The following is a 26,744-nucleotide window of genomic DNA, read 5'->3' as shown; positions in this document are numbered from 1 at the left end:
TTCAGATAACAGAAAGGGCCCTTTACCTGGGTCTCCATTTGTAACCATACCACTGGAAACAGGTTGTATCATTTGTTCAAACAATTTTTGTGCATTATCACAAATAATGGCGTTGGCAGAAGTAAGTCCTATCACGGGGATGCACAACTGATAACACCAAGTGGCTGCACATGCAAAGATTCAGACTCATAAATGTAGGCTTGTTTTTAAAATTTGACCTTTTATGTCCCTTTCCTGTGTAACATGTAATTTGCACACTTATACACACAGATATGTACAAATGCAGTAATATGTAGCTTGAATCACAAATATCTTCATGTTAGAGACTGAATACACACACCTGGTTTTAAGATTTGGATGGCAAAACCCAAATACATTTGTGATACTTAAAAAGTGTAATATTAATAAAATGCACAGCTTAAGCGTATTGACTCATAACTCACGTTCCACAACATTCTGGGTAGTCTTGGAAAAAAAAAACAAGATCATATATGTTCCAAAAATATCTACAGAACAAGTATTTTGTATTAAAAAAGAGGTTGCCATCTTGCCACCTGAGTCTGATTTCTTCTCCTTTTAGTAACTCTAATGACAGCCACACAATTCGGCACTTAACCCTCTGGAAAGAGTCTTAATTTGCCCACATCATTTCACATGAACACCATACCATCTTATTATGGAAGCAAAGAAGCATACCTCCACTCTGCCTTGTTATGCAGGAATGAGTTGCACTGGTTTGGAAGGTTGCTGTCATTGGACATGGATTCCAGAATTGAAATGATCTGCTTGAAAGATGGTCTTTTCTGAAGACAAAATGATAACAATAATCAGGGTTTTGTTTTAATATCGGACAATGTAAAAACATTAATGGGATTTCTCCTACTGCAACTGCAAGCACAAGCCTGCAAACAGCACACAGACTGGGATGCTGCCTACATAATTATCAGGTGTTCAGCTCATGGAAAAATGATTCTAAACCCATATATTTAAACTGTTTACTTTTTACTAAGCACAGAAACTGGTACAATCTACAATTATGGAGGGGGTGGGATCAATGGTTTGAGCATTGGCCTGCTAAACCCAGGTTGTGAGTTCAATCCCTGAGGGGGCCATTTAGTGATCTGGGACAAAAATTGGGGATTGGTCCTGCTTTGAGCAGGGGGTTGGACTAGATGACCTCCTGAGGTCCCTTCCAATCCTGATATTCTATGATTCTATGGGGCCCCAACCTGCTATTACCACAATGCAAAATAATTAATACAACAACAACAACAATATAATAAGGGATTTATAATGCTTAGAAAGACGGATTTCTAGTGCAAAGAAGGAAAATTCTAACTAACAGTCCTAATCTGGGAGAAGGACGCTTCCCAGGGAAAGGTAATGCCTTTCATTACACAGCTTTGCAACTGTAGGTCACAGGTAGGAGCCCAACACTATTAATAGCTTGTACCAAATAGCTTGTACCGAATAGCTACAAGCCATTTGGTAACCAGAGTGTGAGATCTCAGTTCAATTCCTACTAGAGAAAGGTCCACATTACAAAAATTGCCCCTCCATAACGGGCACCCTTGTTGGTAGTCTCAGCCGAAGTCAGGGGCTGAACAGACATCAGGACAATTGTGGTGATTCCTCCATGACAAAGCTGGCATGTTGGCAAAGCAGTGGGGGGGGAAATTCACAGTACCCATGCATGTGTTGTTCATGTCCTGTGCACAACTAAAGGCTGTCATTCTTAAACCCCTTTATGAAAACTAAATTTACTCATCATTCAGAACAGTCACAACTTCTCTGCATTTTCTACTTTCTGCAGTCACAAAGGAAGCTATAGAGTAAGATAATTGTCGAAAACTGAAAAAGCCACAGTTAAATATATTTCTTGAAAGAGCAGTGACTCCGTTAGTCTGTTTGACAGACCCCAGGCAAGGTTGAGACAAAAGGTTGAGACAAAATTTAGATACATAATAAAGGGACGATGCACATTCTCTCTGCATCTCATCGGTAATTACACCATTTCTGCTAAAATTACAGATGCAGCAATTAAAACGTGCATTTTAATTTGGGTGCACAAAAACAATTAGGAACAATGCTGAGGTGTCTCTCCCAGGAAGATCTAAGTGATTTCTACATTATAAAAGAGAGACAATTTCTTTATTTCAAATGTCAAACAGCATATAAAAAGTGTCAAACGTGTAACAAAAAAAGAGACAACCTCTCTTATACAGTAGTGCTGCACTATTCAACGCTAACTGGAGGCCTTTTTTGTCTGTCATTTTTTGGTCCATCTACACAATTTCAGGCAAATGGTGCAGCAAGCAGATTTTCTCTGCGACTAAGAGCGTTACCCAGCCATTGCTGTACCTGTGCATTTTGGCTCCTATCCCATAGAGTTCCCTGCACTGTAACCTGGAACATAACACGTAGCAAGTGCGAACTTGGCAGTACTTTATTTGTACCTGTTGCTATAATTCTATAAAATGTTTCTAGTAAAGAATCCCAGTAGTTTGTTACAATGGTTCTCTCCTGATAGTGAATCCCCACATGCATTATAGAGGACAGGGACTACACCATCACACAATTCCACATGGATGATGCTATGGGTAAAGCTTAGCAGGAGGCTCCCTTGCACCCACTGGCGGATAGGTTCTGTGCTTTGAGTCCCAGAATACAATCATTGCTAGTTTTGGGTGGTGTTGCTCCAGGAGGCCAGGAGATGATTTTTCAACTTGTTTTATTCTTTTCATATATTTAGCTGTTGCGGACCCAAATCCAGTGAAATGCACAAGGTCAGGGCTGCAGTCACTTGCCCTGATTTGGGTTTCTGAGTAGCAATGTATGCAGAATGCATTCCTGTAATTTCAATGGCTTTTCATTGATGTTCCATCTCTGTTTGCCTGGAGTGTGGGACATGCAACTGGGACAGCTCCCAGAACATGCTGCAAACCCCAGACACCATTAATGTATTTGTGTAGTGCTATTAAACACTATACAATCACTTAACAGGTGATTAGTGTATCCTTACTAAACTAGCTGCATTATCTGATTTTCAGGAGCAGATGGAGAGAGAGCAGCCCTGTTACCCAGGGTTCCTGGGGCAGCCCTCTTTGACAATGCCATGGTCTGCAAAAGAGGCATGTCAAGCCCCTTGTTACATAAGCAATAAAGTATTGAAATTAATACAAGTTTCATTTCCAGAATGTTTGTGCGCATTCTGCTTGGTACGTCTTTCTGGGGGTCTTTGGGAAGTACTGGGCAGGGCTGAGACCAGCCAACAACTTCTTATACTGCTCTCAGACCTGCCTAGAACAGAGGGAGGGAATATAACGGTTGACAGAGAACAGAGCTGTCTCTGAAGGTCAGTTCAAAGCATTGAGTGACTGAGTTAGCTGTATGAAGCAATACAATGGTCAATACAATACCTGAGGCTCCTGCACACACCATTACCAAATTGGCAAGTAGTGCACCAGGACAGGCACAGGAGTTGTCAAAACTTTGTTTTGGGAATGCTTGTGCATCTATGTATGTGGACACCAACTGCTTTACAGGTCTGGTAGGTACCTGAATCAGCCTTGGCAACAGCTTTTCTCTCGAGGGTAGATGGGATTTTGTCTGGAGCTGGAAGGAGGCAACAAGTCTACACTGATATATATATATTTTTTTTTAAAAAAAGGGGAAGGTACCTTTTAATGTAATAAAAACACTAAGCACAGATTGAGGACTTTGGCTAAGATGTGGAAAAGTGACTAGTGATTTGGGGTGCCCAGCTTGAGATATCTTCTTTTCAGTCAGTGGGTGCTCAGCACTTTCTGAAAACAAGACTCCTGAAAGAGGTCCCAAGTTGGATACCCAAAATCACTAGTCGTTTTTTAAAATCTTGGCATTTACATCTCAATGTCTCATGGAAAAACTTTATAAAAGAAATTCCAATTACAATGAATTATGACTAATATTTTCAGTGTTTTCCTTCACTTAATATTTATTACTTGGCAAGTTTGTATACAAACAGGTCCTTTGCTTCTATTACTTTATCTGTTCCAACTACCTCTCCCAGTTCCCAAGCCTCAGATGGTAATGGTATTTCTAATAATTTATGATGTCCCACATCAGGTGAGGGATAAGCTGTAGAAACATATGAAAATGTAAGAAATACAAGACCCTGTTTTAACGTAAACATCTCTAGTAAATAAAGAGATCAATAGGAGAAATCTTGTAAAAGCAACTATCTAATTTCTTAAAAAAATAGGTTGTCTAGTAGAGATGGGGACACTTGAAAGTGGTTGTCTAAGACAAGCAGTTGCCTATTGGAGGTGCTCTTTAATAATCATTATTAATACTTAGCACATAAATTGTTTTTTTCCATGTAAAAAGCACTTTACTAAAGTTACTTTAACTTATAGGTTTTACTATATAAATAAAATTCCTCTATGCATGCTTTATTCATAGTGATTTCAATGCAATGGGATAGATAATTTTCTTCAAATAGTAAGAAATTCTATAAAATTGAAAGCAAAGCCTAAAAACTGACAGACTAATCACAGGCAAATCACAGGGGATTTGCATATTGCGGTATTACAATAAGGTCACAGTAGTCTATAACAAGGATTGCACTGTATACTCCCTCTGAAGCGATGACTTTAACAACAAGCATGTTGGCCACCAATATTTCAGAAGAACCCTTTATAACTAGGGGCTAGGCTGTCACCTTAGATTCCTATGCAGAGAGTCCCTCCACGTGCAGCTCTCTCCTCTTTTACAGAAGGGCCATCTTCTCAGCACCATCTCTGGAGATCTGTGTCTCACGAGGAAGTGGCCTAAGGAAATGGTTGTTATGCTCCAGCAATTTGCAGAAAAGCAGCATGATGCTGCATTAACTTTCCATCAGAGCTGTCTAGGAACCAAGGGACTCCCTTCATGGGAAACTGGAGGGGGCTAAGGAGTCTGCAATAAAGAGGCACAGAGTCTTCATCTGGAAGGCACCATGTTGTTGGTGGATCTCAAGGGTCTTGAGGGACAGAACCATCCATTCATTCAATGAGAGAACATGCCTTGTCCCCCACATAAAAATCTGGGGAAAACTCTACAAGGAAGGTTTTCTTCTTCCTATCTCCCTCTGAGGTTCTTTCCAAGCAACAAGGTGATCTAGCTTTAAAGTAGCCAATTCATCCAGGAACAAATCCTGATTCCACTGAAGCAGTGGCAAAACTCCTATTGACTTCAACGGGACCAGAATTCTGACTCCACCAAACTGAGTAAAGCAATATCGTTTTCCTTCATTACCTATCTTCACAAGAGAAGGAAATGCCTTCTCACATTTGATAACAAAGCTGATGCCATTATGAACTGTTTTCCAGCTACCTCCACAGGTATCTTACCAACTAATTTTCTATACAACAGAATAGGGCAGTGGACTGAACTAAAATGGACTTTTCCCATCATCTATATGAGCCTTTACTAAGTAAATATTCCTTTAAATTACTCCTGTAGTTATCCCCACAGGGGCAGTTAAACAGGTGCAAAGGTTTACTAGCTTGATATAACAATTCTTCTTGAAGTTGCTTTTTATTCTGTTTTCATGTTAATTTAGGGCTTGTTCTGCCATCCTTATTCACACTGTGCAGGAACATATGTTGCAAATGCTCCCAATGTGCTTAGGGTGTCAGAATCAGGCCTTTAATTATTACATTATATGTGCAACTGCTTTGGGACATCTGTGAAGAAATAATTTTATGAAGAAAATTTGTTTTATAGGTAAGAACTAAACTATTTTTTCATTAAGTTACAGAAAAAATGTATTAGTTCTTCCCATCCTACCTTATGCACAGCTGTTCCAGTCAGTATCCCAATGCTGACTTCCTTAAACAGGTCTGGCTTTAGAAGGCAAGAGAGGCATCCAGCCATAAATATGTTCTAGATCATCATAATGAAAAGCCCTAGCTAACAGTTTTGAATTGGTTTGCAGCAGCAGTAATAGGCCAGCTGTGCCCTACTAAGTAAGACTTACATACTAAATTGATGAAGACGAAAAAGAAAATAGATACATTTAACATGAACACAATAAATGAAATTACCTTTGAATCAGCTTCCCAACACTGATGCATCAGTTCTGCAAAACTTCTGGGACAACTGCTTGGAATAGTTAATCTCTGCAATGGAAAGAGGATTCACCAATTAAATGATAGCAAAGAGTATTTGATTTTTTTTAATGGTTTAGTCATAATACTTTCCATAAGACTGGTCATTTGATGTTGCAAGCAAAAAGATGAGGTAATTTGTTCAAAATAACCATTAACAGAATAAAGGTCAGTATGACAAAAGTCCATAATTGAGGATCAATGTACAAAATCCAAAAGAAAACACCATGGACAGGTACAGTTAATAGACCCATAAGGGATGGGTGGAGCAAATACTCAAACAGAGTAGGTTAACAAACAAACAAGTGCCCAATAGGTCAAATGAGGCAAGCCCATGGAAAGTCTCGCAAATGAATATTAAATGTTTGGATCCAATTAACTGCATTACTGGGTGTCCACAGATGTAAATATAAATGTGATGTGGGAGAAAACTTAACCCCTTTCTCCCACATAAAGTAATCCAGCAATATTTTATTAAAATCACTGTTGATATCACAAAGAAATGGCTGAAATACACATTGTATTGTCTGAGGAGGTGATGAAGTTAAAAAATATAAAAGATTTCTATGAGAACCTTACTCCACAAGGTAAGTTTAATGAAGCTGTGGCCAGATAGATTAATTGTGATATCAGTTGCTCAAAAAAAGAACTCAAGGCCAGTACTAAAACAATTAGTTGTACAATTAAAAAACAATTACCACCAAGACTGCTGCAACAGGGAACGAGTTCTAAACCAATTTGGTTTCCTTTGTAGGAAATTAGAAAGATACCTAAAACAGGCTATCCTAGAGGCAACTTTTAATTTGCAAACTCTTTCTCCAGTCTGGAAAGATCCAAACCCAATCTCTACATTTGATGAAATGAGCATCTTTACCACATTACATTTATAAGGCGATACCTCTGGGCCCTCAGTTAACTGACTTCAGATGTTTGATACTAACTAAAATAGATATGTAAATACACAACAGAATGGTTCTTCATTGGAGGATCTGGAAGGACCTAGAAATCTGAGAGGCCAAGATGGAAAAATGATTCTCTAGTGCTATAAACAGGACAGAGGCTTATAAAGATGATCTAACCAAGATATTATAGTTCCATTCAAATCAACTTGCTACCCCAGGCACTTTGCTGCACTAATTCTGGCTCTGCACAAGTAAAGCAGAGCAAGTTGTATCAAATTATACCATTATATTACTACAACGTGACCTGCAAAGCCATATGAGCCACAGCATGCCAAAATAGGAGTACAACAAATTTGTCCGCATAAGCATTTAAACAAGACAAAAACTGAAAACATGAGATCAGTAATGCCTTTATTGTGTGAGTGTAATTATTAAAATAATGCATTGCTGGTGAAAAAGCTTTCTGTACAAGAAATACACTGAAATTCCTATACTTCATAAACAAATTGCACTGCTATTTGATACTCGGTTAAGTCATTTGCCTAAAAATATGTCTGCTAGTCTTGCTATGGCATTTGTGTGTAACCCTCACTGTTCCAGTAGATGGAAAATAAATTAACAGGAGACATGAAATCATCAATTACATCTGCTTTGTGTGTGAAGAATGTAATTTGTCAGGTAATATATAGGTAGCATATTCCAAGGCTATCATACCATAATAAAGAAGATATTCTCAGTACTAATTTGTCATTAGCTAATGCCAACCATAATCTGAGCATTCATATTGGGGATGGAGCAGGTCTGGATTAAAATGGAAAATATTCAAGAAGGATGAAATTCACCTTTGTGCAGAAGACTCAAACAAAACCCAGGCACCACTGAAGTCCTACTTAACCTCTTAGGAACTCCCTTTGCACCAGGTTGATCTTTGCCCTCAGTGAGTATGCTTTAGAACCAATTCTGCACTGACTTTTATGTTTCAGAGTAGCAGCCGTGTTAGTCTGTATTCGCAAAAAGAAAAGGAGTACTTGTGGCACCTTAGAGACTAACAAATTTATTAGAGCATAAGCTTTCGTGAGCTACATCGGATGCATCCGATGAAGTGAGCTGTAGCTCACGAAAGCTTACGCTCTAATAAATTTGTTAGTCTCTAAGGTGCCACAAGTACTCCTTTTCTTTTGACTTTTATGTGGAGTTCTGCACTTTTTAAGAGGGAGAAGAATGCAAGATTGGATCAACAGTGTGTTTAATTCTGCTCTGAATCGCACCTATGCAACCTCATTGACATCAGTAGGGTTTGCACTGGTTTATTTGAGAGAAGAACCTGCCCCTTTATATTTATTTATTTGCTGCGAGACACACAAACATTCCATTTTTCTTCTGTTGGAGAAGTGAGGAATAGGAGAGCAAGTTATTGCAGGACTGTTATTTTGCAGGACTGTGGTGGGCATATTCAGTAGATTGTGTTCAGATTAAAAAAAAAATCTGTGAGAGTTAAACTGTCAGTGTCAATTCATTCACTGCACCACTTAGGAAGGAAGATTGTGTAATAGACACCACCATGCTGTTGCAACTAACATCTAGTACTGAGAGGTTCATGAAGGACACTTGTTTTTTCTTAAGCTTCTTCTGGCTGCATGTAAGGCAGCATGGCATGCCCATATTTTGCTTATAATATATTTTAATAGTTCCTTGCTTTGGAAAACCATGAGGAAATATATCTGTACCCTTTAACATCTTTCAGCCGAAGATCAGTTCTCTTCAACTCATTTTAAATGGTCTGGTATTGTATGGTAGATCCTGCATAAACCTGTGTACTTGATATGCACACGAATGCCATATACAGTATATGGAAAAGTTTCTGGTCTCTCTCTCCAAAATAACTTGGCATTAGCTGTATGAGGCTTTTCCCACAATGGGAGAAGGAATCCCATTATGTTTCCTGTTCTGAAAATATTATTCTGTAGAAGGCTGAGTTCATAAGGCTTCTCTCTATTAATGTAACATTTCCAACTAATCTGGACATCTCAGATACTTGGACAGGGAGTGGAACCAATCCAGTCCCCAAACAGAACTTAAAAAAAAAAATACAAAGGTGTTTCCCTCTTCATTTGTCTCTCCCTCTGCTATTTAATATTTAACTCTATTTTACTTAAGTATTTTGGGAAACAGTTTGTATAGAAGAATATAAAATTTTATTGTAGAGATACTGGGTTGTATTATAATGTTACCCAAACTATCTGTGTCTAGATAGTAGAGGTTTCCTCTTAACTGAGATTTCCATGCTTGTCTGTGTGTGGTACAGTCCCAACTTTAAATGTTTTTTAAATGTAGTTACTGTCTTTGATATCAAAGAACCATGTGTTCAGACATATAGCTCACATGCCCAACTAACTGAAAGCCTCAATTTGTGCGAAGAAGAAAAGCGAGGCTGGGGACGCTGTACAAACGGTGTTTACACCACTGAAGTTCTTTTGAAATGGAAAGACTCTGCATGAGGAAGCTTGCAGCTATGCCACAGCCTTGCCAATACCAGTGAGGAGCTCATCTTCAATGTAGTGTTGAACGTAGGTGGCAAAACTGTAATTTCTCTCTTTTTTTTTTTAAAACTATTTTTTCTTCTTTTATTTTTGAAATTCTCATCTAAGCGGCAGTTTCTTGTACTATAGTGACTCCTGCTGGGACAGTTAAGTTGAAGTAGCTGAAGGTCTCTTACAGATATATCAACTCCCGGCCAGTAAAAAGATGTCCTAAATGCAGGAGATGGAGTTAAACTGTTCCCCTACCTTGGACGCAATGGCTTCTTTCATCACTAAGAACAAACCCCTACGTTTTACAATTGAGACTGAGAAACTAGTACAGTACTTGTACAATTTTTGATCTACAGCATCACGACGTGAAGCTGCAACAATTAGATGTAAAGGGTCCATTCATGAGGAATAACATCACTTTGACCCTTTGTGTTAGCTCCTACTGCTAATCTTTCCATACGCGTGAACTTACTTTCAATTTGAAGAAGATGAAAAAGTCTTTTGCAAAACCCCAATACTGTTTTCTGATCTATGTACCTGAATGTAGAAACGTAGTCTTACCTCGTTTTTTTCCACTACAAGCCAAGCTACTTGTAATCCTTCCAAGCCTTTAAAGGGGACCTCCCTTGTTAACATCTCCCAGAGAACCTGGAGCAGAAAAAAAGAAAAGAATTTTTATTTCTGTACTTTGTATTTTAAATACATCATTAAACCCTGATACAGCACTATCTGTATCCAATTAATCGGCAACCAGATCCAATTTGCAGTAACTTGGACAAATGTTTGTGTGCAAGATCCTCTCACTAAATTAATTTTATTATTTCTGTTTTTTCTCTAAAGCAAAAACCAAATAAAAAACTGTGTTGTGCGGGGCCCAGGGACTGCAATTTTGTGTAACCCATAGGAAATATTCTCTTTTCTTTATACCATAAAATGGTGGTTCAGCCTTGCAAGAGCGAACTCCTTCTCCCCAACCCCAACTAGACAAACCTTTGCATTATAATAATTCTACATTTTTAAATATTTCTATACAACTACAAATGGCACTTCTTAGTAAACAGTATCTGAGCCTACAAGTTTTTAGCTTCTGAGATACGCCTATAACAAAACACCCAACCCAAAATATACTTTGTAAGTAATATAATAATTGTTGCTGCCAAAAAGTTTGTGATTATATTAAACTAAGTGGTATAGCAGATATCGGATATTAATATTTTATCTTTAATCTCCCTACAATACTTTATTTTCAGACATGGGAGGATCTCCTCCATCTGTGTATACATGTAACATTTTTGCACATATTGCACCAACTCATTAAATCAAATGGTAGCTGAGAATCTCAAATACTTTGTAAAAATGAGATCAACATCACCAAAAGAGCTAAGAATCAATAAGCCCAACTTCTTTTTCTACGATATAGACATAATATTGGAGTTCAACCAGTTAAAATTCACTCGTCTCCATTCATACATGTATCTACTACAATGGATCTCCATATATGTATCTCTTGATACAGATATAAATAACTATATAAAAACTTCTTCAGCTCAAAACACACCAAAAAGGGGCCAACATTTATTCACCACTTAGCCAAAAGTTCCAAGCACCTTGTATAAGTCTTGATATCCTATGCTATTTGGGCTAGTACTCAGGCTTATTCAAGCCACATCATTTTCACTGAATTATGGCCAACTTTGAAGGTAATTAGTAGGAACATGCAAGAATATTGGCAGACACTGTTCCAGCAGAAAAATCAAATGAACAGGGTGTTCTATCAAAAGAGCTGCTAATAATTGTGTTTGAGCCAGAACCTGCTTAGTAAAGGTAAAAGTATCTTAGAAGAAGTCATTGTACTAACAATTTTCAAGGGAAAGTATTCATACAGTTACCCAATCCCCTGTATGGTTTAGTTCATTCCTTTTAGAAGAAGGAAAATAAAACTTAATTTGTTATTTCAATTACAACACATCTGCTAGTAAGGCTGAAGAAAAGAAGGGAATTTAACTGCAAAAAAATTCACTGATTTGGTATTCCCATGAAGCTCAGACACCCCAATAAGCAGTCAGCATAAAACAAAAGCCACGAAACTGTGCAGGTGAGCAGACTCGCAGAATTACCTCATCTGTATAACTGTGGGGCTATTGTGCCCTATGTACTACAAAACCCCAAAGGAATTCTCACTAAAGATCACACATCAAATGTATAATAATGGTTAGAATTGTAAAATATCATTTAAAATTCTTCAGGTGAACAATATTACATATTGAAATATGTAGGTTTCATATACCACCAAAAGACGACAATTTTGCTTCTCTCACACAACAGGTAGCGGTTGTATGTTTCCATTCATGCACATAAGTTTCCACAGAACATTTTGCACTGAATTCGTTTAGGATGCCATTTTTACTTTTATTTCCATTGTCTTATACAGCTCACTGGTTTCCTAACCCAACTGTATTAGCTCCAAATACTCCAAACTATATTTCATAACCCAGAAGAGATTAAGGAATCTGAGAAAAGTAGGAAGAATTCCCTTTAAGTATCCTATTGTTCACTAGTAGCATTAGAAAGCCAAACGATGAGGAACTTGAGTCCCATAAGTCTCTGTGTTTATTCCAAAAGATTTACTTTGAATAATGCTTTGTCAGTGATGCCAATTTCATATTCAAATCAACAATCTAGATAAAGATTTTCCCACCAAACTGGAGCTCCATGGTAACATTTTAATTGCCCTGTTTTTGTAAGAGTTTCAACACAGTCTTATGAATTGGCTACACAGGATTGTCAGTCAAAGTGGAACCAAAACTGCAGAGGGAAGTAGTCTAACTGTAGACACAGTTCAGAGAACCATACATAAAAGGATTTACAGCAGAGGTTTGCAAATTGTGGTCCCTAGAGCTCAGTCTCCTTCTTGTGAACAGATAGAGAGAAAGTGAACATATGGGGAGGAGGACATGAAATGAAGAGCAAGAGTGTGATTGTCTTTTTCAGAAAGTTTCAAATACTTTCCCAACATTACTTAGTTGCTAAAAATTCCCACTATTACTTCAAGTTCAGCTCCACTAGGGGCAGTTATGCTGGGAACACTACAGACAGAGCTCCAGGGAGCTGCTAGCAGTTTACTGTATTGTCTATCTTTGCTCAGAGCAGGTTTACACAACAATGATTAAAATGATGGCCATTGGTGTTTTGTCTACACGAGAGCTCTGCCCCTTGTTACCACTCTGGCTTTGAAATGGCGGTAGCAACAACAGGGGATTTTTGTAAAAGAGTCCTCATAAAGACCAGACCCACAACAACTTTCATGTTGATTCTAGCACATGTCAACCTCAAAATTGTCATGTACTTTCTCCTCTTTTCTTTTTGTGAGGGCTTTCTATACATGGAGTTATCTCTGATTAACTATCCTTGATTAACTCCATTTGTGGACACTCTTATTCCAGAATAAGAGTGCCTTGTTCCTGTTTAGCTTTAAGCTTATTCTGGAATAAGGGTGTGCACACAAGGAGTTTATCAGTGATTGCTAATCAGGAATAACTGTGTTCAGACAGTTAGAAGAGACCACAACACTAGTCAGTAGTGGCTAGGTCTGGAATGTGGATAATGGAAGACCAAATAAATGAGGATATCCCTTTTAATCCACACTACCTGTAAAAGTTTGTGTTCATGTAGAGTGTTTCAGCATAGCAATCAATCCTGAATTTAATTGTTTGAATACTGCTTTTAGAGGGGGTGAAACGAAAGAAGGGATTTTGAAGGTAGAATGGCGTCTTCTCAGATCCTCTTTCCTCAGCCTCTAAGATCTGCTGAAGATTTTCGAATGATCCGTTCTTCCATCTGATGAGAACTGTAGATGTTGCCATCCAAAGATACTTAATACTAGCCTTGAGTTAAGTTGGATGAGGTCACATGAAAATGATTCAAGGTGGTTTTGAAGTGATTACTATAATGTTATTTCATATTAAATATATAATTTTAAGATTTTTAACAAAAATAATAAAAAATATATGCAAGGATCAAACTGTTTCACAACTTCTATGGCTGAGACTATGCTTACATGTTCTACAAATCTCCTGGTTTTTGTTGTTTATTTTTTTAATATGCTAAAACTTTTATTGCCCTTTACAGAAAAAGGTGATTGAATATGTTAACAGTAGTTGGATTCTTGGGCAACGTATTAAATCTATGCAGGGATCATTTTCATACAGAATGGTGATTCTTGCTGCAACTTAACCAGGAGGCCAGCCCAACTGACGTCCACCAAAAACATGGAGATGTACAAGACAGACAGACTGCCCACCATCTGGCCCTTCATTCATGACCATTTGGTATCCGTTGGTCAAGCCCAATTCAGCAGCACACTTCTTGTCAACAATCATTAAATGCCCAAGAAGAAATTCATCTTAGGAACCACTAGAAAATGCATTGGAGCTTGAGGTGAAATGTCATGGAACACAAGGCACTCCCTAGTACTCCAAGATTATTTTGGCTGGGTTCTCCTTGCGGATGATCTTCCCAAAGATGGTTTCCCTTCCAGGCCACGCGGCCTGCACCTTACGGATCTCATTGGCCATCACTGCCGGCTCGGCCCTCTGCGTGCAGAGTCCAGGTAAATAGACCTGCACTGCAACTAGTTAATGAGTCTGTGTTATTCACTTGTTACCATTTCATCTGTATGACTGAAAGGTATCAGTATAAATCCCACATGAGAATGAAATTGGTAAAAAATTCCGAGTGCCAGAAAAGCAGGCTAGGGGAAATCACAATTTAGTAATTTAAGAAAAGCAAACCATTTTTCATTCTTTCTTCAACTCTCTGGTGAAAACAACAGGTAGAAAACAGAACACAGATAGTTTTGCACAGCTCTCTTATTGACTTGAACTCATAACCAGGGTTAGAAGAAGTGCAGCAGGAGGGGTGATGGTCTTGTGTTACTACAGGTAATGGCCTTTGTATGAGACCTGACAACGAGATTAGTCCAGCAACTCTCTAAACCTATCCAAATAGAAGTTAAGATCCCATAATTCTTTTCAAAAAGAGTATGGGATAACCCCAGTGTAAAATAAAATAAGTTCTCACACCCAGGTCAAAGTGTGAGCTATTGCCAATGGCTGCTGCATTTAACTTCACAGCCTCTACACAACAGTATTTAATTAATTGCTTTTATAAGTGCTAAAATATCAACTATGAAAGACACTGCATAAACCCCCTATAATTAAATACATATACAATATATCCAAATGGAACTCTGCAGAGCTAGGATAACATAACTGATGTTCTGAGTGTATTTCTTTACAATTTCAAAACAGCTACGTCTGTTTTAAAGAGTAAAGGAGTACTTGTGGCACCTTAGAGACTAACAAATTTATTTGAGCATAAGCTTTCGTGAGCTACAGCTCACTTCATCGGATGCATTCGTGAGCTGTAGTTCACGAAAGCTTATGCTCAGATAAATTTGTTAGTCTCTAAGGTGCCACAAGTACTCCTTTTCTTTTTTGCGAATACAGACTAACACGGCTGCTACTCTGAAACCTGTTTTAAAGAGTGAACATCATTATTCCACAAGCATTTTCAAAGCAGCTAGACAAGTGAAGAATTATAGTCTGTACAACACACAATGACATTAGAAAGAAACTTTAACTACGTGACTGAAAATCTAGGTTGATAGATTCTGATACTTAGCATCCGTTGTTTAGAGTAGTATGGATTTAGTGGTTCAGAGAAAATCCAAGACCTATGTTTGTGTCTGGATAAATCAGCTGGAATATTTGGTTTTATTTGTTAGTCAACCTTCTGAAATAATTTACTAAATCTCAAAGGGAGAATTTGGAAGCCATTAAGCCAATCATGAAGAGCAGAACAAATTACTCTAAACACTGAAATGCAATATCTGAGAGATCCTTTCTAATTCAATACGATCCATTTGCAAATAGGAAAGTTCATCTCAGCTGAGGAAAGACTCAGGCCTAAGTGCTGACAGAAATTACTGGTCATTTGATGGGAAGAGACACTCTTACATAACAAATGGGTTTCAGAGTAGCAGCCGTGTTAGTCTGTATTCGCAGACTGGGAGTGGATGGGTCATTACATAAAGTAAAACTATTTCCCCATGTTATTTCTCCCCCCACTCCACCCCCCACTGTTCCTCAGACATTCTTGTTAACTGCTGGAAATGGCCCACCTTGATTATCACCATAAAAGGTTTTCCTCCTTCCCCCCCGACTCCTGCTGTTAATAGCTCATCTTTAATGATCACTCTCCTTACAGTGTGTATGATAAAACCCATTGTTTCATGTTCTCTGTGTGTGTATATAAATCTCCCCACTGTATTTTCCACCGAATGCATCCGATGAAGTGAGCTGTAGCTCACGAAAGCTTATGCTCAAATAAATTTGTTAGTCTCTAAGGTGCCACAAGTACTCCTTTTCTTTTTACATAACAAACAACATTCACAGCCACATAATAGTTTATAGGAAGTAAACCCATTCCAGGAAAAAAAAAATGTACGGAAGACTACAGATTCTGCAAAAAAGAAAAAGAGTACTTGTGGCACCGTAGAGAATAACAAATGTATTGAGCATAAGCTTTCGTGAGCTACAGCTCACTTCATCAATGACCTTTCCTAGCATCTCATTAGTTTACATTTGAAAAGGATCCTGCTCTTTGTTATCAGCACTTCAGCTGAAGAAAAGCAGATTTGTCCATCTAGCACAAAGGCCACTGGCAAGTGTTACACTTTGAAAGTGAACTCTTCAAAATTTGTTTTTATATATCAAATCATTGTAAGAGCAAGAGATCTACTTGTTCAAAGGTGTTAATTCTTAGCCTTTAAGCAGATTCATTACTAATCTAAAAGTTTAGTTGAGGAGAATTCCAACTTTCAAAGATATACTAGGACAAATTCTTTACTAAGTCAGTAATTCCCAGCAGAAAATCTGGACCACTGCATTTTGCAAGAGTCTGAATCACACCACTGCATTACTCTACTTTTACACCTAAATAGCTACATTAAAATCAATGGTGCTAGAGGGGTGGAAAACTGGAACAACATCAGGGTGAATCAGGTCATAGGTGTCTGTGATGGGGTGTCTGTGATGGGATATCCATCCCAGAGAGGAATGGAAGGGGTTAAGATGACCAGAAAGGCCTTATAACTCCACAGGCAGCACCTGGAGGAAGAGCCAGGGAGCTGATTGCAATTAGGTTTAGCTGTGCAGGAACTGGTGCAGCCTATAAAGCCAGAAAGCTGGCAACAGATGGTGCAGGGAAAGGGCAGTCACTCCCTGAGAAGAGGGTGGAGGGTTTGGACCTGTCTTCAGCTCAGGTTTGGACCTGATACACTCAGCACAAGGAGGGGAACAAGGAGTTGTAGGAAGCAGTCCAGGGAAGGAGCAGCGAGGGCTGGGAGAGAAAAGCCTGGAACTGCTGGGTTGAGGGTCCTTGAACTGGAACGTGGAGTAGAGGGTGGACCAGGCTTCCCCTACCAGCCACCGAGGGCATGGCATAAACCAGTAGGGCAGTGAATGGGAAGACTGCCTGGGTCACTGTGGTAATGACAGGGAATTGAAGGATTGTACCCTGAAAAGGGGAATGCTGAGTGACTTAGCTGGAGGACTAAGTCACAAAGAGGATGCTGCAGTTCCTGGGACAGAGACAATGTGGTGGGATGCGACCAGAGAGAGGGGCATCGACCTTGAGAGCTAATCCCGAGTGACCAAGAGGTGGTGCCAGACAAGCAGTGAGTGGTGCACCCCATGACAGTATTTAAAAATTCTAAAACATTGGAGGTGTCCATAGGACACATTTGTCTCCAAAATACATATGAATGATAAAACAGCCATATGGATCACATATTATTATACACACTGAAATATCACTATAAGACAACAAGGCACAGGCCAATGTAACTCTGTATATATATGCAAAACCATTTTTGGGAAGGTTATTGTATTAAAATATTTCACTAATAGTGAACTAGCTAGCATATGGCTATACTGTAAATTCTCTGAGTTTTACCTATAATCACAGAATTAACAAATTATCTTTACTGTTTATACACAGGGAAAATAAACTTTAACTTTACCAACTAAATGCTCCTACGGTTTGTGCTATACCTGATATAATAATATATTAAACAATTCTGTAAACTGGAGTAATAGTAATAGGATGAAATTTAATAGTGAGAAGTGCAAGGTTAATTTAGGGATTAATAACAAGAATTTTAGTTATAAGCTGGGGACGCATCAATTAGAGATAAGGAGGTTTTAGTACCGTTATACAAGGCATTGGTGACACCTCACCTGGAATACTGTGTGCAGTTCTGGTCTCCCATGTTTAAAAAGGTTGAATTCAAACTGGAACAGGTACAGAGAAGGGCTACTAGGATGATCCGAGGAATGGAAAGCCTGTCTTATGAAAGGAGACTCAAGGAGCTTGGCTTGTTTAGCCTAACTAAAAGAAGGTTGAGGGGAGATATGATTGCTCTCTATAAATATATCAGAGGGATAAATACCGGCGAGGGAGAGGAATTATTTAAGCTCAATACCAGTGTGGACACAAGAACAAAATGGATCTAATCTGGTCATTGGGAAGTTTAGACTTGAAACCAATTAGATGAAGGTTTCTAACCATCGGAGGAGTGAAGTTTTGGAATACCCTTCCAAGGGAAGCAGTGGGGGCAAAAGACTTATCTGGATTTAAGATTAAACTCGATAAATTTATGGAGGAGATGGTATGATGGGATAACATGATTTTGGCAATTAATTGATCTTTAAATATTCATGGTAAATAGGTCCAATGGCCTGTGATGGGATGTTAGATGGGGTGGGATCTGAGTTACTACAGAGAATTCTTTCCTAGGTATCTGGCTGGTGAATCTTGTCCATATGCTCGGGGTTTAGCTGATCATCATATTTGGGGTCGGGAAGGAATTTTCCTCTGTAGCATGGGGCACGGGTCACTTGCTGAAGGATTCTCCTTGAAGTCTTTAAACCACGATTTGAGGACTTCAATAGCTCAGACATAGGTGAGAGGTTTTTCGCAGGAGTGGGTGGGTGAGATTCTGTGGCCTGCGTTGTGCAGGAGGTCAGACAAGATGATCATAATGGTCCCTTCTGACCTTAATATCTATGAATCCCTTCAATTCTCTCACTAGAATTTTATTTACAGCTAATTCACACCTACTAAGCTGTAACAACTTTTGAACTAGACAATTCTAGAACTCGCTTGGAATTTCTCTCTTTTCTTTCTCCCCCCCCCCCCCATTTGGAACTGAAATGCTTCCCTTCAATAAGAAATACTTTGTTGTTTTCAATAACAGCTTACATTAACATTTACATTTGCTAGCTTACATCCTAATATTGTAGGTGTTTTAGCTCAATTAAGTCAGACTATAGTTTTGGATCTGCCAGCATAGCTTTTTTTTCCTCTTACATTGGGTCATCAGTTTAAATGATGAATGGCTAGGGGAGCTGGTTTAAAACATCACTGATTAAGAAAAACCTGACAAAAATATGTCAGGAAGGACTAGTTAATTGCTGCCATCACCTCTCCTTTAACACACACGCACGCACATGCGCGCGCACACACACATACACCCCTATTCTCTGCTGTACTGTCTGTCAGCTTCAATTATGGAGTAATACAGGATTCATTGTAAGGATGCAGAGTAGGAACAGAGTGAAAGAATTCCTATATTACCAAACTTCACTTACAACATTTATTTGCTTACAAACAGGTTCATTTTCCCCCCTTTAAATAAGTGGCAGAACCCACAAAACTTTTACCAACCTTTCTATACAGTGCCTCCCTACCTTTGAGAACAGTTATCAGCCGATTGTAGCAGGCTATTACAGCAATCTGAGTGGAAGAGTGGCATAATACCACCTTTCTTAAACCAACTCCATGACACACAAGTATGGAAATATTCTAGGCAACCCTCTCTAATAAACTTACTAAAATATAACCTGTTGCTCCTGATAGACTAATATCCATATTCCTCTGCAAACACAAAACAGTTACAAACTGTAAACAGTTTACTAGTTCTTTCCTGCCTCCTGACATAGGTAAAGTATTTTAAATACCAGTTTGCATTTCACAGATTAGCAAGGCAGCACAATCTAATCAAATACTTCTCTTACTAAGTATGCAAGACATTGCTCATACTATCAGTTTTCAGCTTGTAATTATAAAATACATGAATCTATTTTGAAATGAAATTTTGTGAACTTTCTCTATTGCCCTTATTTAGGAACATTGTTTTCACATTTTACATTCTACTAAATCAGTTATGCCAGTGCCCCATTAATGCAGAGAAAGAAATGAAAGCAACTCACTACACCGTATGAATACGTGTCACATGTTTCAGACACTGGGAGACTCTGGATAACTTCTGGAGCCATCCAAGGGAAGGTACCCACCAAGGACATGTGTGTCGTATGGTGGTGAAACCTTGAGGCACCAAAATCACAGATCTGGCAAAAACAAACAAACAATAAATTCCAACTTCTCATTCGACTTCAAAGATATCAGGCAAAGCAGCTGCAAAACCTTCCAAATAATTAAAATATTCCTACCTTTAATACTCCATCAGCAGCTATAACAACTGGAAAATCAAGAAACAAAATATAAGTGAATTACATTACAAAGAAGAAAAGGAGTACTTGTGGCACCTTAGAGACTAACAAATTTATTAGAGCATAAGCTTTCGTGAGCTACAGCTCACTTCATCGGATGCATTACAAAGAAGAACAATGTATCTTGTTATTAACATCTTAATGGCAAACCCAGTTGACATTTTATAAAGAAAAATGATCCCACACTGATCCAGGACTTGAATACACTGGCACATACAATTCTTTTGATTTGTTGAGAGGTTTTTGAAGAACATTTGTCAGATACCTGAAAGTCTATGAATAAACTCTAAAACTGCATTAGAAAAAAAATTACAAAAAAGGTCTATTAATAGTTTACTAATAAATGAAAAATGAATTTGCTAAGAAACAGGCTACAATTAACTCCTTAGTTATAATTTCACATTTCCTCAAACACTTTGCACAGTTGTAATTGTAGTTGCACAGTTGTGGGTACAATTTCACCCACTGTATGTATCCATTTATTGACATTAGCTGCAAATAACTTGGAAAAAATTCAGTGTGATGTTTGAATTATTTTTCAATTTCACAGTGACACTTTTCAGCAGATACCCTTTCCACAATCACCTTTACCCTAACTTTTACAGCGCATTAGCAAACACAGTGGAACCCGCTTGTAGGCAATGCAATTAGAGTCAAATTCCACTTACAGTGAAAGTGGAGTGAAAGTCCAGATTTTTTTTAATGGACTTTCAATCCTCTTACACTGAAGTGTCACTTTACTTAGAGTCAAGTTTCTTTCCACTCGAATAGTAAGCTGATAAAGATGCTTAGAAAAACTGGACTCATACCCTCCTGCATAATGTAAAACACCAGACAACCTGCCACCTTAAGGTTTCCTTCACATACCTAGTCAAAATGTTCTGTTTGATTTACTTTAGAATATCAGGAATGTAAAGTCCAGTCTTTACTGGTTTTGCTGAAAGACCTCTTGGGAAAGATCTCATGTTCAGTGTAAGCTCTAACACCTTAACTGAAGAGGCAGGGATATTTAACCTTTAACAAAGATGTCCAGTATCCCCTAAGTTAATTAGCAATTGAAAAGTTGAATAGTTGAAAACAAAAACAGAAAAATCAAGGAGTTTGACTAAAAAAACCCTCTCTCTATTACACATCTCAACTTCACTCTCTTGCCTCCTATGACATGATCATTTCACTAGTTCTCTAGTCATCTGAGATAAAATCAGGGCAGAAAAGATGTGAATTGAATATCTGATGTGAAATATAAGCAGGAGAAAAAAGGTAGCTTGGGATTTATTTTTTACTAAAATTTTTTCCAGGGATTCATCATCATCAACCTTAGCTGCTGGAACAGACCATGGGAAGCAAGGCATAATTTAAAGCAGCACTACAGACTGCTCTGAATTATGCCAGGGACTGGAATGGTGTCCAGATATCCCCAGGATTCAGGGCAGGGAACACAAAGATGGCTTAGTACTGCCTTTTCTCTGCCTCAGCTGCATATCTCAGCTACAGCTGAAGATTTAGCCCTGTATCTTTTGAAGGCTAAAGTTAAACTGTCACATTAACTGAAAGTAGAAATATAGAATAACTTAAGTGCAAGGTTACTTTACCATTTCTAGACTTCAGATCTCTGTGAATTACTTTTACTGGAGCCTCCATATGCAAATAGTGCATTCCTATAGAAAAATGAGGGAAAGTTTTAAAATTATGCTGGTTTAGCAAGGCCACTGCTTGTCAATGCTTGTGTTAATGATGATCTATAGTACATTAGAAGAGGAATGCTGCTTGCCTATGTGATTATTTGCATGTAGAGAGCCCTAAGTATGTAAAAAGTATACATGTAATAAAGTGCTATGTACATGAACATAAAAGGAAGGAGTATTATGTGTCAAAACATCTCATGCAGCCTTTGATTATATCACCATCTATGACTTCCTAAAATGGTACATTCTGGCACATCTCCAGTAAATTTTCATGGAAACTAAATAAAATTTTCAGACGGGTAAATTGCTCTGAATGCCTTTTAAGTCCTTTTAATTTCATTTCCTATTTTAAATATCTGTATATCTCTAATGCAGGCAGAGCTGGGTGAGTCCTAGGTAGGCTGATGCTTGGATTTCAGAGAGAGACAGTATCTTATCAACCAGAAATATGATCGGTGTCCCAAAGTTGGAGGTATTCTGCAACTTGCTCTTGTGTCTAAGCATCACACACTCATTGTTGGGATTTAAACTATAATTGCACAGAGTTAATCACAATGACAAGCCCAATGCCTTATCTGCTGTTCCTTCTTCTAGTGCTTGGAGGATATAAAATGTAACCACTAGCATTCATTATTCAGCGAGTAACTTGGGTATGTTGAGATAAAACTCCAAAAAGGCTTGCAGTTACAAAACTTTTAAAAATAGATAAAAATAAATTGTGGTTGAGCCATTTAGGCCCTGGAGCACTGAGATCCTCTAGCATGGACTCCTGAATACCCCAATGACTTCTATGGGACACCACATGTGCAAAGGGATCAGTGCTGACCAATCTGAATACAGGATCAGGGCCGTAAAGCATTAGCTAGTCTTTGAATGGGTATTTAAAAATAAAAAGGAACTAAAAACTGTTTGCCAACACTTTGATTGTTTTTTTTAAAAGTTACTTAAATTGCTTGGGAAATTTTGAAGTGTGTTCTAAAATTTTTATGTATGGTACAATACATACAGAATAGCATCCACCGGTCTCAAATTACGTGGATCGTTTCTAATTAAACTGATCCATTGAATAGTCTAAGGGCTTGTCTAGACACTAAAGCAAGTTAAGACAAATTAACTGAAGGTGCGAAGTTAGAGCACATTATTTAAAGTGCATAAAACCCCTGTGTAAGATGCTCTCAAATTTGAAGTAAAGTGGTCTCAGTTTGCTTTAATTAAGGGCTTGTCTACATGGGAATGTATTCTGGAATAGCCATTCCTGACTAACTCCCTTTTGAAGTGGATTAAGCAAATTTGGAATAAGGCACTCTTAGTGGAAAGCATCCCCACAGGAATTTAATCAGGAATAGCTATTCCACTTAAAATTCACACCCCATCCACCTTAAAACAAAATTAACTTCTCAGCGTAGAGAAGATCTTAGTTTTGCTTAAGCTAAAGTGCACTAAGGCCACTTTATTTCATCTTAACTTTCTGACTATCCCTATGTAGACAAGCTCTAAACCTAGATATTGACATATCTATGCAATGTATTTCTATACACAGTCACCTATGAAAAATATTCTGCTGGGATTTAGAGCCAAAACATAAATAGAAATGGTCAACGGGAGGGAGTTATTGTTAAAAATCAGCCTCTTACCTTTAGCTATGTCAGTTGCCCAGGTCATGATATGATCCATATCCATGTCTTCACTTCTGTTGCTATTAATGTAATCATACAATGAGCCAACAGAAGCATATTCTATTCAAAAAAAAGATACATAACATGTCAAAATGTTGCTTCTAAGTCAAAAGCTGGGTGATTTACCACCAACGACTGATAGACAAATGTAATCCTCATATAAAACTCTGCAATAAGACTCTGTGGGTTCAACAGTTAACAGCAGGCTGTATTCTGCATGGGGGTAAAAGAGAGGCATTTTGTTTTTAATTATCCTCAGCCAGGCAAGTAGTGGATTTTAAAATTAAGACAGTAGAAAGGCTCAGCATAAACAGAATTCAGGTTAGCCAGACCAGGAGCTTGACAGGTACATTTGGGGACAGGTACATTGGGATGTTTAAAAAAAAGTTTGATGAGCACAGTTCTGCTCAGAAAAGCAACTATGTAAAATGTCACCTTTTTACTCACGTGGTCTGCTCCATTTGCATATTCAGAATTTCATCTATTGACTTAATGGACTAAAATAAATTGTACTGCTTTTCTCTATTCTTATCCCTGTAGAGCCAACACTGATAAGAAAGCAAGGTAGATTCTATTCCTTCTTGTTCATTGTCAACAGAATAATTAACGAAGTACTTTGTTCTGAACAATTACATCTGTGCAAACCCACTAACAGAAGTGTGGTTGCACAGGTGTAACCAAGGGTATGTCTACCCCACAGTCGGAGGTCTACCTGCAGCATGTGTAGAAATAGCTAATAGCCCAATCCAGGTACCAATTGCAGTGAAGCCATGGCAAAATGGGCTAGCTGCCCAAGTACAAGCCCCCCCAGTGAGCCTGGGTACGGTCTCTGGCAGCTAGCTCATGTTGCAGTCAGCACCTGAGCTAGCTAAATCAAAGCTAGCTCAGGCATGTCTACACATGCTGCAATCACACCTCCAACTGCACCCTAAATGGCTAATTTGGCCTGCAGGTGATTGTTGGTGATGGTGTATGTGATGGAGAGAATCCACTTTGACTTTCAGAGCCCAGGCTGAGTTTGAAAGTCTAGAGAAATCAATCTATTTACTGCAAGTTGACCACAATTGATTCCAAAGCCACAAATACAAACTTGGAACTCCACAGTGCCATTTGACAGTAATTTTTCAGTAACTTTAAATCAAAGATATTCTACATGAGAACATAGAATTTGCCATTCTTGATCAGATTACTGGTTTGTCAAATGGACTCAGCAGTGTCCAATATTTAGTGCTTCAGAGGAAGATGGACACTCCTCATCATTGCATTATTGTGCAACGTTGTACATGAGGGAGGTAAAACAGTCTATCACAAAGTAGGAGATAATCTATTTGAATTACTGTCCAAAAATATTTGAGTCAAGTATTAAAATATGACCTTAAATTAGGTTTTTCCCGGGGAGAGAAAACAGGAGTCTCGGATAAGAGAAATTTTTGTTAAGGAAAAAAAAAAAAAGGTCTAATGTTGAAGTGCTGAGGCCAAATTTTCACCTATTCCAGGATAGGCTTGGTGAGAGAAATGTGGGGATGGGAACAGCTGTCGGGAACAAGTTATGCCTCCCTGATTTTCCTGGTGTAATTGTCCCCGCCCTGCCCACTGGGATATGTAGGAGCAGCTTAGGGGCTGCTGTAACTTATGACAACTGGTTATGGTCGCTATGACACTATATCCTAGTAGTGAATTAAGCAGACACTACATCTCACCCACTCCCAGCCTCACTGTCAGGATGTATGGGGCAGATGATGTAGGATCCAGCTACACCACTTTACACCACCTGAGAACTTCCCTACACCAGGGAAATCAGCTGGTCACTTAGAGCCACTATTTTAAATCACCTGACTAGTGCAAAGTGGCCAGAACAGAAGGGGCAGAACATCGGTATGTAAGCACATTTGCTAGGCCATGTCTACACTACAAAGTTCAGTCAATGCAAGTTATGTTGGGATACAGCCACTGAAGTCTGTATATAGCTCAGGCGTATGCATGCTTGGCTTCTTGCGTCAGCGCCCCGCATACTCATCAGGCGTGCTTGTGTCGATGCAAAGTACGGTGCACTAGATAGATATCCCAGCGTGCCTCAAGCTGCTGTGTGACGCAGTGCCTTTTGGGATCTTTTCACAGTGCTTTGTGGGATAGTAGCAAAGTGCCCAGGGATTTCCCAGAGCTACGGGTCAAGTTCCTAACATGCTGGTTTCTACATCCCATACTACTTGACACATCCAATAATTTTAGCATCATTTTTCAAAACTCCCACAGTCCCATGCAGCACTTTTTGGTCTCCACCATCACTGGAGCCTGCAGAGCTCATCAAAGTTCTCGTGTGCATTGCAAATATATCTAGGAAGCACCACTGTCCAGTATGTGCAGAGCTTGAGGAAGTACTGCTACAATTAGGACAATTAGATGAGAACCATGTGGAGATGTTTGAGCACAATAACTAGAAGCTAATGGGCACAGTGGAAAAACATTCCAGGTTGCTGCTGGCATTCTTGGAGCGGCTCCATGCAGTAGAGATCGAGTCTCGACTGTTTGGAATGCATTGTCGTAATGCACATTTAGGATGATGAGAACTGGCTGCAGAACTTTTGGATGCGAAAGGCCATATTCTTGGATCTTTGTGCTGAGTTCACCCTGGCCCTTCAGCACAGGGACACCAGAATGAGAGCTGCATTGACAGTGGAGAAGAGTGTGGCACTTGCACTCTGGAAGCTTGCAACACTGAATTGCTATTGGTCAGTGGGAAATCATTTTGAAGCTGGAAAACCCAGAGTTTGGGCCATAGTATGAAAGTTTGTACAGCCATTAAATGTCTCCTGCTATATCAGACTGTGACTCTCGGCAATGTGCAGGACATCACAGATGGATTTGCAGCAATGGGGTTCCCAAACTACGGTAGGGCGATAAGTAGCAGGCATATCACTATTTTGGCACCAGCCCACCTCGTTACAGAAAAGGCTACTTTTCCATCATCATAAAAGCGCTCATGATCATCAGGGACATTTCACAGATGATAATGTGGGCTGGTCAGGGAAGGTGCATGACACACACATTTTTAAGAACACAGAACTATTCAGAGAGCTGCAAGCAGGGACATTCTTCCCCAACTGGCAGATAACCACTGGCAATATTGAAATGCCAATAATGGCCCCGCCTACCACTTACTCCCCTGGCTTACGAAGCTGTGCACT

The 26,744-nt window shown here is 38.8% G+C and overlaps 1 protein-coding gene and 1 pseudogene across 5 annotated transcripts in view; both read right to left on the bottom strand.

The window, feature by feature from the left end:
* Positions 1–26,744, bottom strand: part of MAP3K20 (mitogen-activated protein kinase kinase kinase 20) — a 124,724-nt gene that overhangs the window by 51,194 nt on the left and 46,786 nt on the right. For all 5 annotated transcript variants that reach the window (XM_043505300.1, XM_038422262.2, XM_038422263.2 and 2 more), the window contains exons 4-10: positions 23,518–23,619; positions 21,791–21,856; positions 20,139–20,167; positions 19,899–20,036; positions 10,126–10,212; positions 6,069–6,143; positions 697–803 (exon numbers count right to left, since the gene is read on the bottom strand). In XM_043505300.1, the coding sequence (XP_043361235.1) occupies positions 697–803; positions 6,069–6,143; positions 10,126–10,212; positions 19,899–20,036; positions 20,139–20,167; positions 21,791–21,856; positions 23,518–23,619 (604 nt within the window). The remainder of the gene's footprint in view (positions 1–696; positions 804–6,068; positions 6,144–10,125; positions 10,213–19,898; positions 20,037–20,138; positions 20,168–21,790; positions 21,857–23,517; positions 23,620–26,744) is intronic.
* On the bottom strand, positions 13,676–14,138 carry LOC119863593 (annotated as a pseudogene).

Source organism: Dermochelys coriacea, chromosome 11, assembly GCF_009764565.3.
Source record: "Dermochelys coriacea isolate rDerCor1 chromosome 11, rDerCor1.pri.v4, whole genome shotgun sequence".
In the NCBI taxonomy this organism is placed as follows: Eukaryota; Metazoa; Chordata; order Testudines; family Dermochelyidae; genus Dermochelys; species Dermochelys coriacea.
Note: the sequence above shows the minus strand (reverse complement) of the source record. Positions and strands in the feature narration are given on the sequence as shown.